The sequence below is a fragment of the Passer domesticus genome, chromosome 8 (genome assembly GCF_036417665.1).
Source record: "Passer domesticus isolate bPasDom1 chromosome 8, bPasDom1.hap1, whole genome shotgun sequence".
In the NCBI taxonomy this organism is placed as follows: Eukaryota; Metazoa; Chordata; class Aves; order Passeriformes; family Passeridae; genus Passer; species Passer domesticus.
The window spans coordinates 27097671-27109689 of record NC_087481.1 but is presented as its reverse complement, the minus strand read 5'-3'; the positions used below and the strand labels follow the sequence as shown (position 1 = coordinate 27109689).

At 43.5% G+C, this 12019-nt stretch overlaps 1 protein-coding gene across 12 annotated transcripts in view; it reads right to left on the bottom strand.

Moving 5' to 3' along the window:
- PRKG1 (protein kinase cGMP-dependent 1) overlaps positions 1–12019 on the bottom strand; it is a 368725-nt gene that overhangs the window by 52497 nt on the left and 304209 nt on the right. For all 12 annotated transcript variants that reach the window (XM_064429924.1, XM_064429923.1, XM_064429930.1 and 9 more), the window contains 2 exons: positions 7797–7862; positions 300–374 (listed from right to left, as the gene is read on the bottom strand). In XM_064429924.1, coding sequence (XP_064285994.1) covers positions 300–374; positions 7797–7862 — 141 coding nt within the window. The remainder of the gene's footprint in view (positions 1–299; positions 375–7796; positions 7863–12019) is intronic.

Below are 12019 nucleotides of genomic sequence, written 5' to 3'. Positions count from 1 at the left end.
TCACAATATATTTCTCACCTCAATATTTCAAGAGGATTTCTGGAAGATCCACTGGATTCAAACTGTAATTGAGCAGGACCTTAGGACCACCTGGCTTTGGGCACTGACCAAAGGACACCTATCTCCATATTCATGGGGAGAACCAGGGAGACACGAGGAGGAAAATTCCTCCATCTAGAGGAGGAATCTCCTTTTTAAGCTGTTTGGTACTATTGCATGGAGAACAAGGAGGGTTTTTTTTTGGGAATTCCAGTGAAATTCAACAAGCTCAAGTTTGAGACTTGATGCTGAGCACTTACTTTGCTTTTGCTTCTGCATCCTCATAGGCTTTGTTGGAGACGTCGTCCAGGCCCCCGATCAGGTGCTTGAAGGAGCTGTAAAGACAAAGGGACACTTTGAGAGGAAAATCACAGAAACACCAAGGTTGGAAAACACCTTGAAGACCATCCAGTCCCACCAGGCCCACTACTGAACCTGAAGAGATTCCATGTGAGAGCCAAGAAATCTAGTGTGGGTTTTGGCAGCAATGGGGGCTGGATGTCGATGCTGGATCTCCAGCTCCAGGCCTCAGAAATGCTGGAGATGGACAAACCAACACCAAGAAAATCCAAAATTATTTATCCAGCCCACTGAAATGGCTGCTAAAGGTTTTTACCCTCCAGTGGAAGTTTCAGAGAAAATGTGGCTGGTGGGGGCACCTCAACCATCACATCCCTGTCCTCCAACCAGGAACCTTGAAAATCCCTCTGCTTTCAAAGTGAAATTTTCACTTCTGGATCCCACCTTTCTCATCTTTACAGAAAAAGCATCCAAAAACACATCAAAGAGGGTTCAAATTGAAAGAGAGGGAATTCAGGTTGGATATTGGGAATTAGGAATTGCTCTCTGGCAGGGTGGGCAGGCCCTGGCACAGGGTGCCCAGAGCAGCTGGGGCTGCCCCTGGATCCCTGGAAGTGCCCAAGGCCAGGGCTTGGAGCAGTCTGGGAGAGTGGAAGGCATCCCTGACATGGCACAGGATGATCCTTAATAGCCCTTCCATCCCAAACCATTCTGGGATTCCATGAAAAACTAGAAATTAATAATCAGTCAATGCCTTGAAACAAAAATATTCCAGGTGAAAAGCTACTTTCTACTATCCAACTTCAGTATTCCCAGTGGGTCTGTAACACGCAGGTTTTCTTTTTTTCAAGGAAGAAGAATTTGAAAAGATGAACTGCTGCAAACCAGAGTCTCTTGACTGATCTCTGCCTTAATGTCACAGCCTCACAAATGAAAATCCTGCAATTCTTCTGTGCTCCTGACACTCCTGAGGCATGAAACATGGAGCTGAAGAAAAGGAATTGCTCTAAGTCGACAAAAAAATGAACAGAAACATTGGGAAAAAAAAAGGAAAAAACCCTAAAATCCCCAGTGAGGGCCACATTTCTGACATAAGGAATAAGAAGGGGATGTTTAATATTGCCCTTTCTCAAGGAGGATTTGTAGGATCAAAGAGAATGAACGGCACTGAGCAGGTGAGGAAAATCCAGGGCAAATGCAATGTCCTGCCAGGCACAGGGTGAGCCGGGGACACTCCATGTTCCTGGGATGGGAACAGTGGGACCCTGGGTGGCTCAGACACACTGACAGCCTCAAGAGGGTCCTTCAGGAGACATCTGACCCGATGGAATGCACCCCATGGATGTGTGGAGATTACAGCAGAACCAAGGGAGGCACAGTGATCCAGCTGGATTTTCCCCATCACTCTGGGGCAGCAGGTGACAGCTGGAAGAGGTGGTTTGGATCTGGAGCTGCTGGAAGGGCTTTTCCAGAGGAATTCTCTTCCCTGGGGCTGTGGCAGAGCTGTGTGCACACAACCCTGTGCTCTGGGATGGCCCTGCTGGGGCAGGGAGGTGCCACCAGGTGCCCACTGTGGGCCCTTCCAAACTGACCCATCCTGGGATTCTCTGCTGGGAGTTACAGCTCAGGAAATGCCCTCTGCCCACACCAATTTCCCCAGTCTCCCACTTCACTTCATTAATTATATTTTAAATAATACAATCAAGAAAATAATTTATGCAAGAAAATTAATTCATCAATGAGGAAGACAACGCACAAACCCTTTGCTCTCACATAAACTTGTGTCAGTGGTTTCTACCCCATCTGGTAATTACTAATACTTTTAATATTAAGACATGTTAATAATGGGAGTAACTTTTCAACTCCCAATGCCTTGCTCAGCAGTGAAAACAAGAACATCTCAGCTCCTTCAGCACCTCAAGTTTTATCTTCTGCTGCTGGGAACATGCCACGGGATGAAGCCAAACCTTGGAAAGTGACAGTGAGACAAAAGCAGGATTGGGGTGTTAATGCCTAATTGCACCCCAAACAGGTATTTAGGCAATTAATTAACACAGTTACACCATTCTGGAAGGCCACAAGGGCCTTAATTGTGCTTTAGGCTTCGTTTGCTTAGGAAAATGTGGCAGGGTTAAAAACCCCTTTTTTGGCAATGCAAATAAATCTTTTCTAGTGAAACAGCAAAGAGGAAAAAGTCACTGAAAGGAGTAACAACAGTTTCTCTAAACCCCTTAATTTTTGTTAAAATTTTAAGCCAGATTTAGCACTGGGCAAGCTATCAAAGTTCACTTGAGTCCCTTTTTTATTGCCCATCTCAACGTTGTTGAAGTCTTGGCTCAATCCCAACCTCCCCCAGAATTCAATCAGAAACTGTTTGGGTTTTTTTCTCCATGTGGCCTTTTCTCTTCATTTTTTCTATTCTCTCCTCATAACCAATTTTCTCCATGGATAAACTTTGCTCCGACTGGGAGAAACAGAAAAGCAGCAAACCCTAAAATCTCCACCGAAAGAGCTCGGCTCAGCTTATATGGGGTCAGTCATGCCAGGATAATACTTTTTTATTTCATTTTTCTCCAATTTCCCTTGCCAGGAGGGCTGAGCCAATAACCTTTGTTGACACCTCACAGCTCTTCCTTAAAAAAGCCAAACCCAGGCTTTGAAACACAGACAAAAAATGGGAAATCAAAGTGGAAAAGAAGAAAATAGCTGAAATATTTAAAATGTTGCCTTAAAAAAAGTGCATCCTCTTGATATGTGCAGCTGAAGAAGACAAGAAGCTGGAAAAACAGCATTTAGAGTAAATTCCAGGTAGTTCTGTAACTCTCTGTCAGCAGCAGCTGGGCTTTGAGTTGTTCTGGCTGTGGTCCATCAGCTCCTCTCTCTCCATTTGCATGAGACAATTTTGTCCTCCCAACACCCACAGTGTTGCTAAATCTCCGAGCTCCAGGAAAACGTTGTTGGCACCATAAATAAATTATATGGAGGGGAAAAAAAATCCCATATAAATAAAAGATGAACCTGAATCAACCTCGGTGTAAATATTCCAACAGTTCAGGAGCAGCCACGAACACTTTCAAACACTTTCTTGCTTTCAAGAGGTAGGTGTGAAAAAAAAAGAATTCTAGAGTTGCACCAACTTGTCCCTGAGGGTCCCAGTGATGATCCAAACGTCAGGAATGAGTTTGGAGCCTTTCCCTCCTGTTTTCTCTCCATACAAAGGGGCTGCAAGTGAAGTCTGTCTGTGCATCTTTATTCAAATTGATCCACAGAACAGATGCTCAAGGTGTGTCTGCACCATTTTTATCAGAAGACCTTTTACAGACAAGTTCCTAAAGGACCAATCCATCAAATCCAGCACATATTTGTTAACTTTTCCCCAACTGTACTTCTGGAACAAATCTAATAACGCCTCCAAGGAGCCTGGAAATTCACAAGGATGAGCTCTGACAAGGCCAAGCTCAGAACAATTTGGAGGCAGCACCATCGAGCAGCTCCCATAGCAACTTTTTTTCCCAGAGGATTAATTCCTGCAGCGCTACCACAGGAAAAACTTCATTAACAACAGCCTTGATCTTGTAGGGTCAAGGCAAGTCCTAAAGACAGAAAGTCCATGAATCATAAAAAAAATACCCAAAAAAACCACTTGGAAATAAAAATGCCTAAAAGCCATCTGAGAGGAGCAGTAAAATATTAATGTGTGTTCCCAGAGTGGAGGTTTGAGCAGCAGGAAATGGTGGGGCTGCAATGAGCTGTGTGGCTCCTCAAGTAACCAAAGGCTTCTCCAAATTCCCTCAGATGATCAGATATCCAGCTGGCCTTTTTTGTCACAATTCCCACGAGTGCTGTGTGGATTTTGTTGACGTCTCTAAGCCAATTCCATAAGCCCATGGTTGGGTCTGTGCTCCATGTCTGGCAGGAAGAATGTTGGATAAATCAATCCCAACTCTCACCAGAGAGTTTGAGTATGGAGCCTTGCTGTGGTCCCTCACAGGGCTGCCACCTCATTTCCTCAGCCTTGTCATCCTCTCACTTCATTTTCTCCACTAGATTATGGTGTCTCCTGTTCTGTGTTGAAATTTTGATGCTAATGGGAAATTCCTTGGAATATTTTCTTTCTGAATTCTGAGTTCTTTCTTTCAAATACACCTGATCAGGTAGGACTACACAATTTTTTTGGTTTTCATCCCTGGGGGACCAAAATGAATGGTGCTCTCAATGGGAATCATAGAATTCCTAGAAAAGTTTTACTTGGAAGGGACCTTAAGGCCCATCCAGTGCCATAGGCAGACCTTCCATTATCCCAGGCTGCTCCAAGCCCCATCCAGCCTGGCCTTGGGCACTGCCAGGGATCCAGAGGCATCCACAGCTTCTCTGGGAATTTGTGCCAGGCCTGCCACCCTCCCAGGGAAGGATTAAGAGCATTAAGGACCAAATCCCACTGAAATTCATTATTACAGTAAAGGAAGGGACTCAAAAACACAACTGCAAAATGGAAAAAATGCCAATGCTTTTCCTAACAAATATTTTCAGGACAAGGACAAGTGGGAACAAAGTCCATAAATGCAACAAATGCTTCCTGCAGGTTGCTTGCATTGTTAGATCAGGATTTTGCTCATTCCTACACCAGAAAAGGATGCTCTAAATGCACTTTGCAAAGCACATCTCCCTAGACTAGCAAAAATAGCTGTACTACTTTTTGGGAGTCTTTGAGGTGTTTTTGAGACTGGAAGAGCCCTCTTGTTTCACAAGGAAATTAAAAAGCAAGGCAGCACCAACATCATCTGGTAATTAAAGACCCATCATGAGCTCCAGTTTGACTTCCCTCATGGTATTCCCTACTCCCGCTGCTTCAGCCCTGTAGCCATTTTATACATATTTTATAAATTCCAGAGATCCTTTTAGGCAAAGCATTCCCTTTTGTCATGCTTAAGCAATTCCCTTCCCCAACCCAACTTGCTCAGAGCTCTTAGCTCATCCCTGTGATGAAGTTTCCCCAATTATTCACCTCAGACTACAAACCCTGCAGCAGCTAAACCAGCCCTAAAATTGCTGGGAATATTGGCAAATCCAGAGCCAGGCTCACGACTCCCTTAGGAATAACTTCTTGTGGCACCAAGGTGTGATTCTCTTTGTTAATGAGATGGGGAGTGTGGCAGCTGGAAGAATTTTTGGTTGCCTTGGAATGATTTCACAAGGAATTTGGAAGAGTTACCCTGCTGCAGATAATTCCAGTGGGTGATGCTGGTCAGTGAGGCTGGAATTCTCCAGGAATCCCATGTGTTAAGGAAAAGGTCTTTTCCCATCACTTGTTTTTTGAAACTGCAACAGCAGTTTTGCTGAGCTGCTTCAGATGGGGACACCCACTGAGCATGGAAATTGCTGCTTCAGTGGTTCCATCTGATTAGGCAAAGAGCTTGTCTGGGAAAAGGGAAATATTTGGCAGCTTCAGTGACTTGTGTCACCCCTCCTGCTGCACGGAACAAATTCCAGCTGCAGGGAACACCCACTCCCTGCTCCCATTGCCGCCTCCTGTGTCACTCAACGTTCCCATCCACCACCACAACTGAAAAGGTGTAAAATTTGCTCTGTCTGGATATAAAAAATTGGTTCTTATTTCCTCACCAATTTCCTAAATTGCCACAAGTCCTGGTAGTTTATCTCTACATGAAATGCTGCTCCTGCTGTTGTCATTCTCATTCCTATAAAATAACAGCCTAAGGAAGAGCTGGGACATGAAATTCAGCACTGGCCAGGACACAGGACAGCCTGCTCTGAGATATAAATAGGGCTATCAATAGGGTCACTTTTCTTGCACTATAAATAAGAATTTTTAAAATAGTGTTACTCTGCTAATTGCACAGTGTTAATAGAATCTCTGAGGTAGATTAACCACAGCTTCATCAGTTTAAATTTAACTTGTACTTCCTTACTATTTCAAGGGCATTGTATGCTGAGGACAAAGCACAGGAGACAAGGAAAGGAACAGTCTGGGAAATTATTAGGAACGAGTGTCTTGAATTATTTGGGGTTTTTTAACTCTCACAGTGCAAACCAAAAATACCCGCTGCAAAAGTGTAAAAATAAAAAGCAGAAATTATTTGTTGCTTTTTACTTATCTGAATTAACGATTGCTAAATTATCTAATTATTAAAAGCATAAAGATTATCAAAATGTTATCTTGCTAAATAATCAAATTCTTCTTCCTCTCTTTGCCCCACAGCAAGAGAAGGGAGGGTGGAGGTTTTACCTACGAGGTTGGGAAAGGAGCCCTCAGGTGTTTCCCACCTGTGTTCAATGAACAAACCATGGGTTTTGCAATTAAGAATGAATTAACAGAAATCAGAACGTATCAGAATTTCTGAAGGTTTTCCCCAGCTCAGCCTGTACAGAGCACTGGATTTCCAGAAATGGAGGCCTGTGAGATTGCTCAGCACAAACCACTGGTGTCCCAGCAGGACTGAGGGGATGGAGATCAGCCCTAAAAGAGCACAGAACCCCATCTCTCACCAGAACACAAGAAGGGCTCCAGAATCACTTCTAGGGATCCACAGGGATCATGGATCCAGCTCCTGGCCCTGCCCAGACACCCCAACAATCCACACTGTTCTAAAAGCTCCAGACCCACAGGTGGGTCCCACATACTTCAAAAATCCAATGGTTTTATTTTTCTTTCCAACATCAGCAATTTTTTTCTCATTATTCTACAGTTTCGGCTCCCTCCTGCAGGTTTCTTGGAGCTCCTGCATGGGGGGAGGCAGTGCAAAGTCAACACCAATTCACCCTTTCTGTGGGTTTCACAGATCCATAGCACATTCCAGTGGAAAAATTCCCATAATCTTGGGAGTGTCCATGCCTTGTTCTGGTCTGTACCAGTACTGCACAATGGGAAAACCAGCCCAGGAGTCATGTTCCATTTTCATGTCATTTTTAAATCCCATTCCCAGTATCTGCAGAGAGCAGCTGGATTTGCAGCACTGGAGCATCCAGGCAAGTTTTTTTCTGGATTAATTCTCTCAAGTTTCCTGTATAAATTATTATTTTTCTCTTCTGACCTCCAGCATCTCTTCTGAGTGACAGAGCTCTCAGCAGGGCTGTGGTCTTCTCCCAAGGACTCTCCATCTCCACATGGATGGGATAACACCTTGCTCCAACATTTGCCAGGAGCAAATACTGTGGAATTTTCACAGTAATTCCAGCTCCTCCTTTACTTCCATTTGGACTTTCTGTGATTCTAATTGTCACTATTGAGTTTTGTAATTGTCATTGTTGAGTTTTCTTATTGTCACTATTTTGTTTCATTGATTTAGGGGAACCTTCCCTCCACTCATCAGATCTGTGACTTTATCACCCCAAATTAAGAGGCCCCTCTGGAGGAGATCATCCAAGGCTCTCATTAAGCTCTGGAAAAGGTTTAAACCAGAATTCCCTCCCAGCCCCAGGCAGAAAGAGGAACTTACTCTCTGTCTATGACCAGACAAGTGACTGCTTCAGCTGCGATGACGTTGGCTGTCCTGACATCCTCCCTGCAAGAAAAAACACATTTCTCCAGTTATTTCCATTACAATCTTCTGATTTCCAACACACAGGGCTCTTCAAGGACTTTGAGGACAAATTTCTGGCTTTCACGGCTCTTCCTTGCTGTTTTCATCATTCACATAGGCTAATTAAAGACTAGAATTCTAAGACTAATAAAAATAATCAATTTAATTCATTTTAATCAGATCGATTTGGTGTTCCAGTGTTTTAGAGTCAGCGTTGCATTTTCTGGGTTCACTTTATCCCAATTCCCTCCAACCTTTCCATGTTCCAAAGGTTAAGTGGATTACAGACAAGAGAGACCTCCCCTCTTCTGCACACCCCTCATTCATCTAGGCTGGAACATCACTCTAGGCTTCCACTGAGGCAGAAAATCAGATTTACAGGTGCTGTTAGGAACAGAAATTCCCATTTAAAGACTGGAGGTATAAAAGCAGAATATGGTTAAAAAAGGGTGATGTGCACTCTCCCTTTGAGGTCATAAATAATTAACTTTAATTGCTTTGGAGCCCCCTTTATGTTCATACCTTTAGAGCAGAGCAAGCAGAAATACAAGGGAAGAACATTAATACTCCAGCCTGTGCTGGAATGCTAACTCTGAGTCTATTTGGACTGGAATTGAATGTGTATTCGTGCTAATTAACCCCACTGATAAATCACAATGTGCTATTTCAAAGCAATGAGAAAGAAGTAGTAGAATAGCAGTGGATAATTATGTCTATTAACTCCTAAAACTTGAGTAAATACAGAGAGCATAAGGAAGGATAATATTGAATTCCTCATTAAGTTGCTGTAGCCAGCTTTTGACAATATATTGATTCATTAAAATGAGAATTCAAACTTGTTGGTGTCCACTAATTCCCATTAAAACTCAACACATTTGTCCCATTATCCCGGATGCCACAAAAAGACATTTATCCCTGTAAATTTATGGATCACAAACATGATTTGCTTACTGCTTTACACTTAGATGATTACAGACCAGGAAAATACAATAAAATTGGTGGCCTTAGTTACAATATTTTCAATAAAAATTGAAATTAATTATTCAGATGCACAAGGGACTGTTGTAATTTCTGTTATCTTCTATTAATCCATCTTTTTCTAGAAGGTGACTTTGGCCAGCAGCTGCAGAAATCCATGGCATTAAAGGCCAATGAAACCTTGGAAGTGTATAGCATGAAAAGCTCCAAGTGCAAGGCATTAATTGGGAAAGAAATTACTAAGAGGGGATTACAGGCAAGAGCAACCACCAGCAAGTGCCCAGCATTAAATGAGAGAGTAACTACTCCAAGTAGGTGGCATTAAAGACCACAAATAATTACTACAAGTGTGCAGAATTCAGTGCGGAAATTGCTATTACAGGTGCATGCTATTAAGTGCAATCAGTAATTACTACAAGTCCAAGAGTAATCCAGTGCACAGGATTCAGTGGAAAATTAACACTAGGAAGTGCACAGCTTCAAATGCAGAAGGAATTACTACGAGTGCATGGCATTAATTGCAACAAGTAATCACTATACATGAACTGCATTAAATGCAAGAGTAATTACTATAAGGGCACAGCACTAAATGTTATAATTACTACAAGTGGAAAGCATGAAACCCAGAAGTTACTACTGGTGGATGCACAGCATTGAAGGGAAAAGTAACCACTACAAGTGCAAGACATTAATACAGAAGTTACTACAAGTGCAGGGCATTAAATGCAGCAAATAATCACAGTATTAACTGAAACAGCAACTACAACAAGTGCAAAGCATTAAAAACAAAGGTAATTACTCCCAGTGCACAGCATTAAATGAAAAACTAATTACTAGTAAATACAGGAAACAACTAATTACTGCCAGTGCAAAATATTAAATGCAGGGGTTACTCCCAGTAAATGCACAGCTTTAAAGGCAAAAGTAACTACTATCAGTGCAATAACAAGTGAAAAGTATTTACTGCATTAAATGCAACAGGTAGTTTAATTACTACAAGTGCATTAAATACAAGTAATTATTTCAACAGCACAGCACTAAGCAGCTATTAGAAGTGCAATGTTTAAAATAGAACTTATCGATAATTAATTAATAAATCAATTCCTGGCAGTGCCCCACCACCCCCTGTGGCACCAGGGAGGAGAGGAGAGGAGAGCACTGACTCGGACACTCCCTGGCCTTCATCCCCTTCCTCCTCCTCGGAGCTGCTTCCCGAAAATCCACATTCCTCTTCCGTGGAGTCGCCCTCGCTCCGCGGGCGCTCCATGGCCCCGGCTGCTCCCGCATTTCAGGGGACACGCCTGATCCCCTCCAGCTCCCAGCTCCGTGCCACCCCCTCCAGCCCAGAGCTGGGCACCTGCACAAAGGTCACAGCTGCTACGGGGGATCTCGGCTCAGGAAATCCAAGAGGGGAGGATTTGGGAGCCCTCAGGACATCCTTGGCTGTGGACAAGGGCCAAAAATCCCAGCAGGAGACCTCGCGTGCCCTTTTCAGCTCCTTAGCCCAGCAGAGGAATTAGGTGGCAACAATATCCGCGTTCCTAAATGCTCCCAGGTGTGCCACCACACCGTTGGAAACGAGGATGTTATTTAAGGGATGAAATGCATAGATCTGTTTTTCTCCTTGGAATTTACAGCCAACTTCACCACATTGGGAAGTTACAACAATTTTGCTTCTGACAAGCTGTGAACAGCTCAATTTAAGAAGAGATAAGTTTATACATCAGCCTCTGTCTAATAGTTTTACCATAGGCTGCCATAATTTGCTCTAAATGTAGAAAAATTTGAGGTGATGACCAATTTTTTTTTGCTTTTTTTTTGCCTTCCTACATCCCCAAACTGCTTGGAGTCCTGCTCCAACACCTTCTCCCATAGCTCCCACTGCTCCCAATCCCTTGGACAGGGACTCCATGCCTGCCCTGGGCAGTCAGTCCAATGTTTAACAGCCCTTTCTGTAAAGGAATTTTTCCCAATATCCAGCCTAAACCTCTTCTGGTGCCATTTGAGGCCCTTTCCCCTTCTCCTGTCCCTGTTCCCTGGCAGCACAGCCCGACCCCCCCTGGCTGTCCCCTCCTGGCAGGGAGTTGTGCAGAGCCACAAGGTCCCCCCTGAGCCTCCTTTGCTCCAGGCTGGTGGAAGCTCAGCAGCATCTCCTGGGAGTTTATTACTTTTAGAACTCTCAGTGCAGTTAAGACAGAGCAGAATTTCCTCGACCAACAGAGCCTTGAAAGACCTGAGGCCTCAGCTTCATAAATATTCCAGTCAATTATCACAAACGGCTCCTCTTTCTTTGCAAATCTTGTTGTACAACCCTTGGCAGGGCTTAAACCTTTCAGCTGGAGCCACTGAGAGTAGAAATATATTTTAGGAGCAGTCAGTAAGTGCTAACAAGATGCTCACAAGGCATAAAACAAAGTATTAGAGGGAGCTGGTACATTTTCTATTTGAAGAGGCGTACATTTGGCTTATATTGAGAAAAGAGTCAGTAAAATAGTATTTTTGAAGCTCAACAAGCTGAATTGTTGTTTTCTAAGAAATATTTTGTTTTCTCAATACTCATGAAGCTTAAAACTCATGAGGTTTTTGCTACATGTCCTCAAACTGGAGTACCTTGGAGTCAAATCCCTCTTGTTGTATTTCATTCCCTTTTAGAAAGTGAGATTTTAATGCCTGACGGAATTTTTACAAGATTTTTTATGAAATAGCTTTTCAAGTGCAGATTTTTCCAACGGCACCTTTTATTAGTTTCACATTAAAATCTATAAAAGTTTAGTAGAGCGTGCTGTGTTTATTAATCCCAGTGGTGTATTTTTTATATCAAAGCCAATGGCAAATGGATGTTGGGTTCTCAGGAAGATGAAAGGCATCCAGGGGCAGCCACAGCTTCTCTGGGCACCCTGTGTCCTTTGGAAAGTCAAACTTTGGTCTGTGTGGGGTGGTTTTCCCCCATGGAAATCAGGCAGATACAGGTGATTGATGCAGACATGGATCACAGAACTCATTACATTTGGAGAAGAACTCCAAAATCATCAATTCCAGTCTTTGACTGGTCCCCGTTTTGTCAACTCCTCCCCTGGCAGGGTGGGCAGGCCCTGGCACAGGGTGCCCAGAGCAGCTGTGGCTGCCCCTGGATCCCTGGCAGGGCCCAAGGCCAGGCTGGA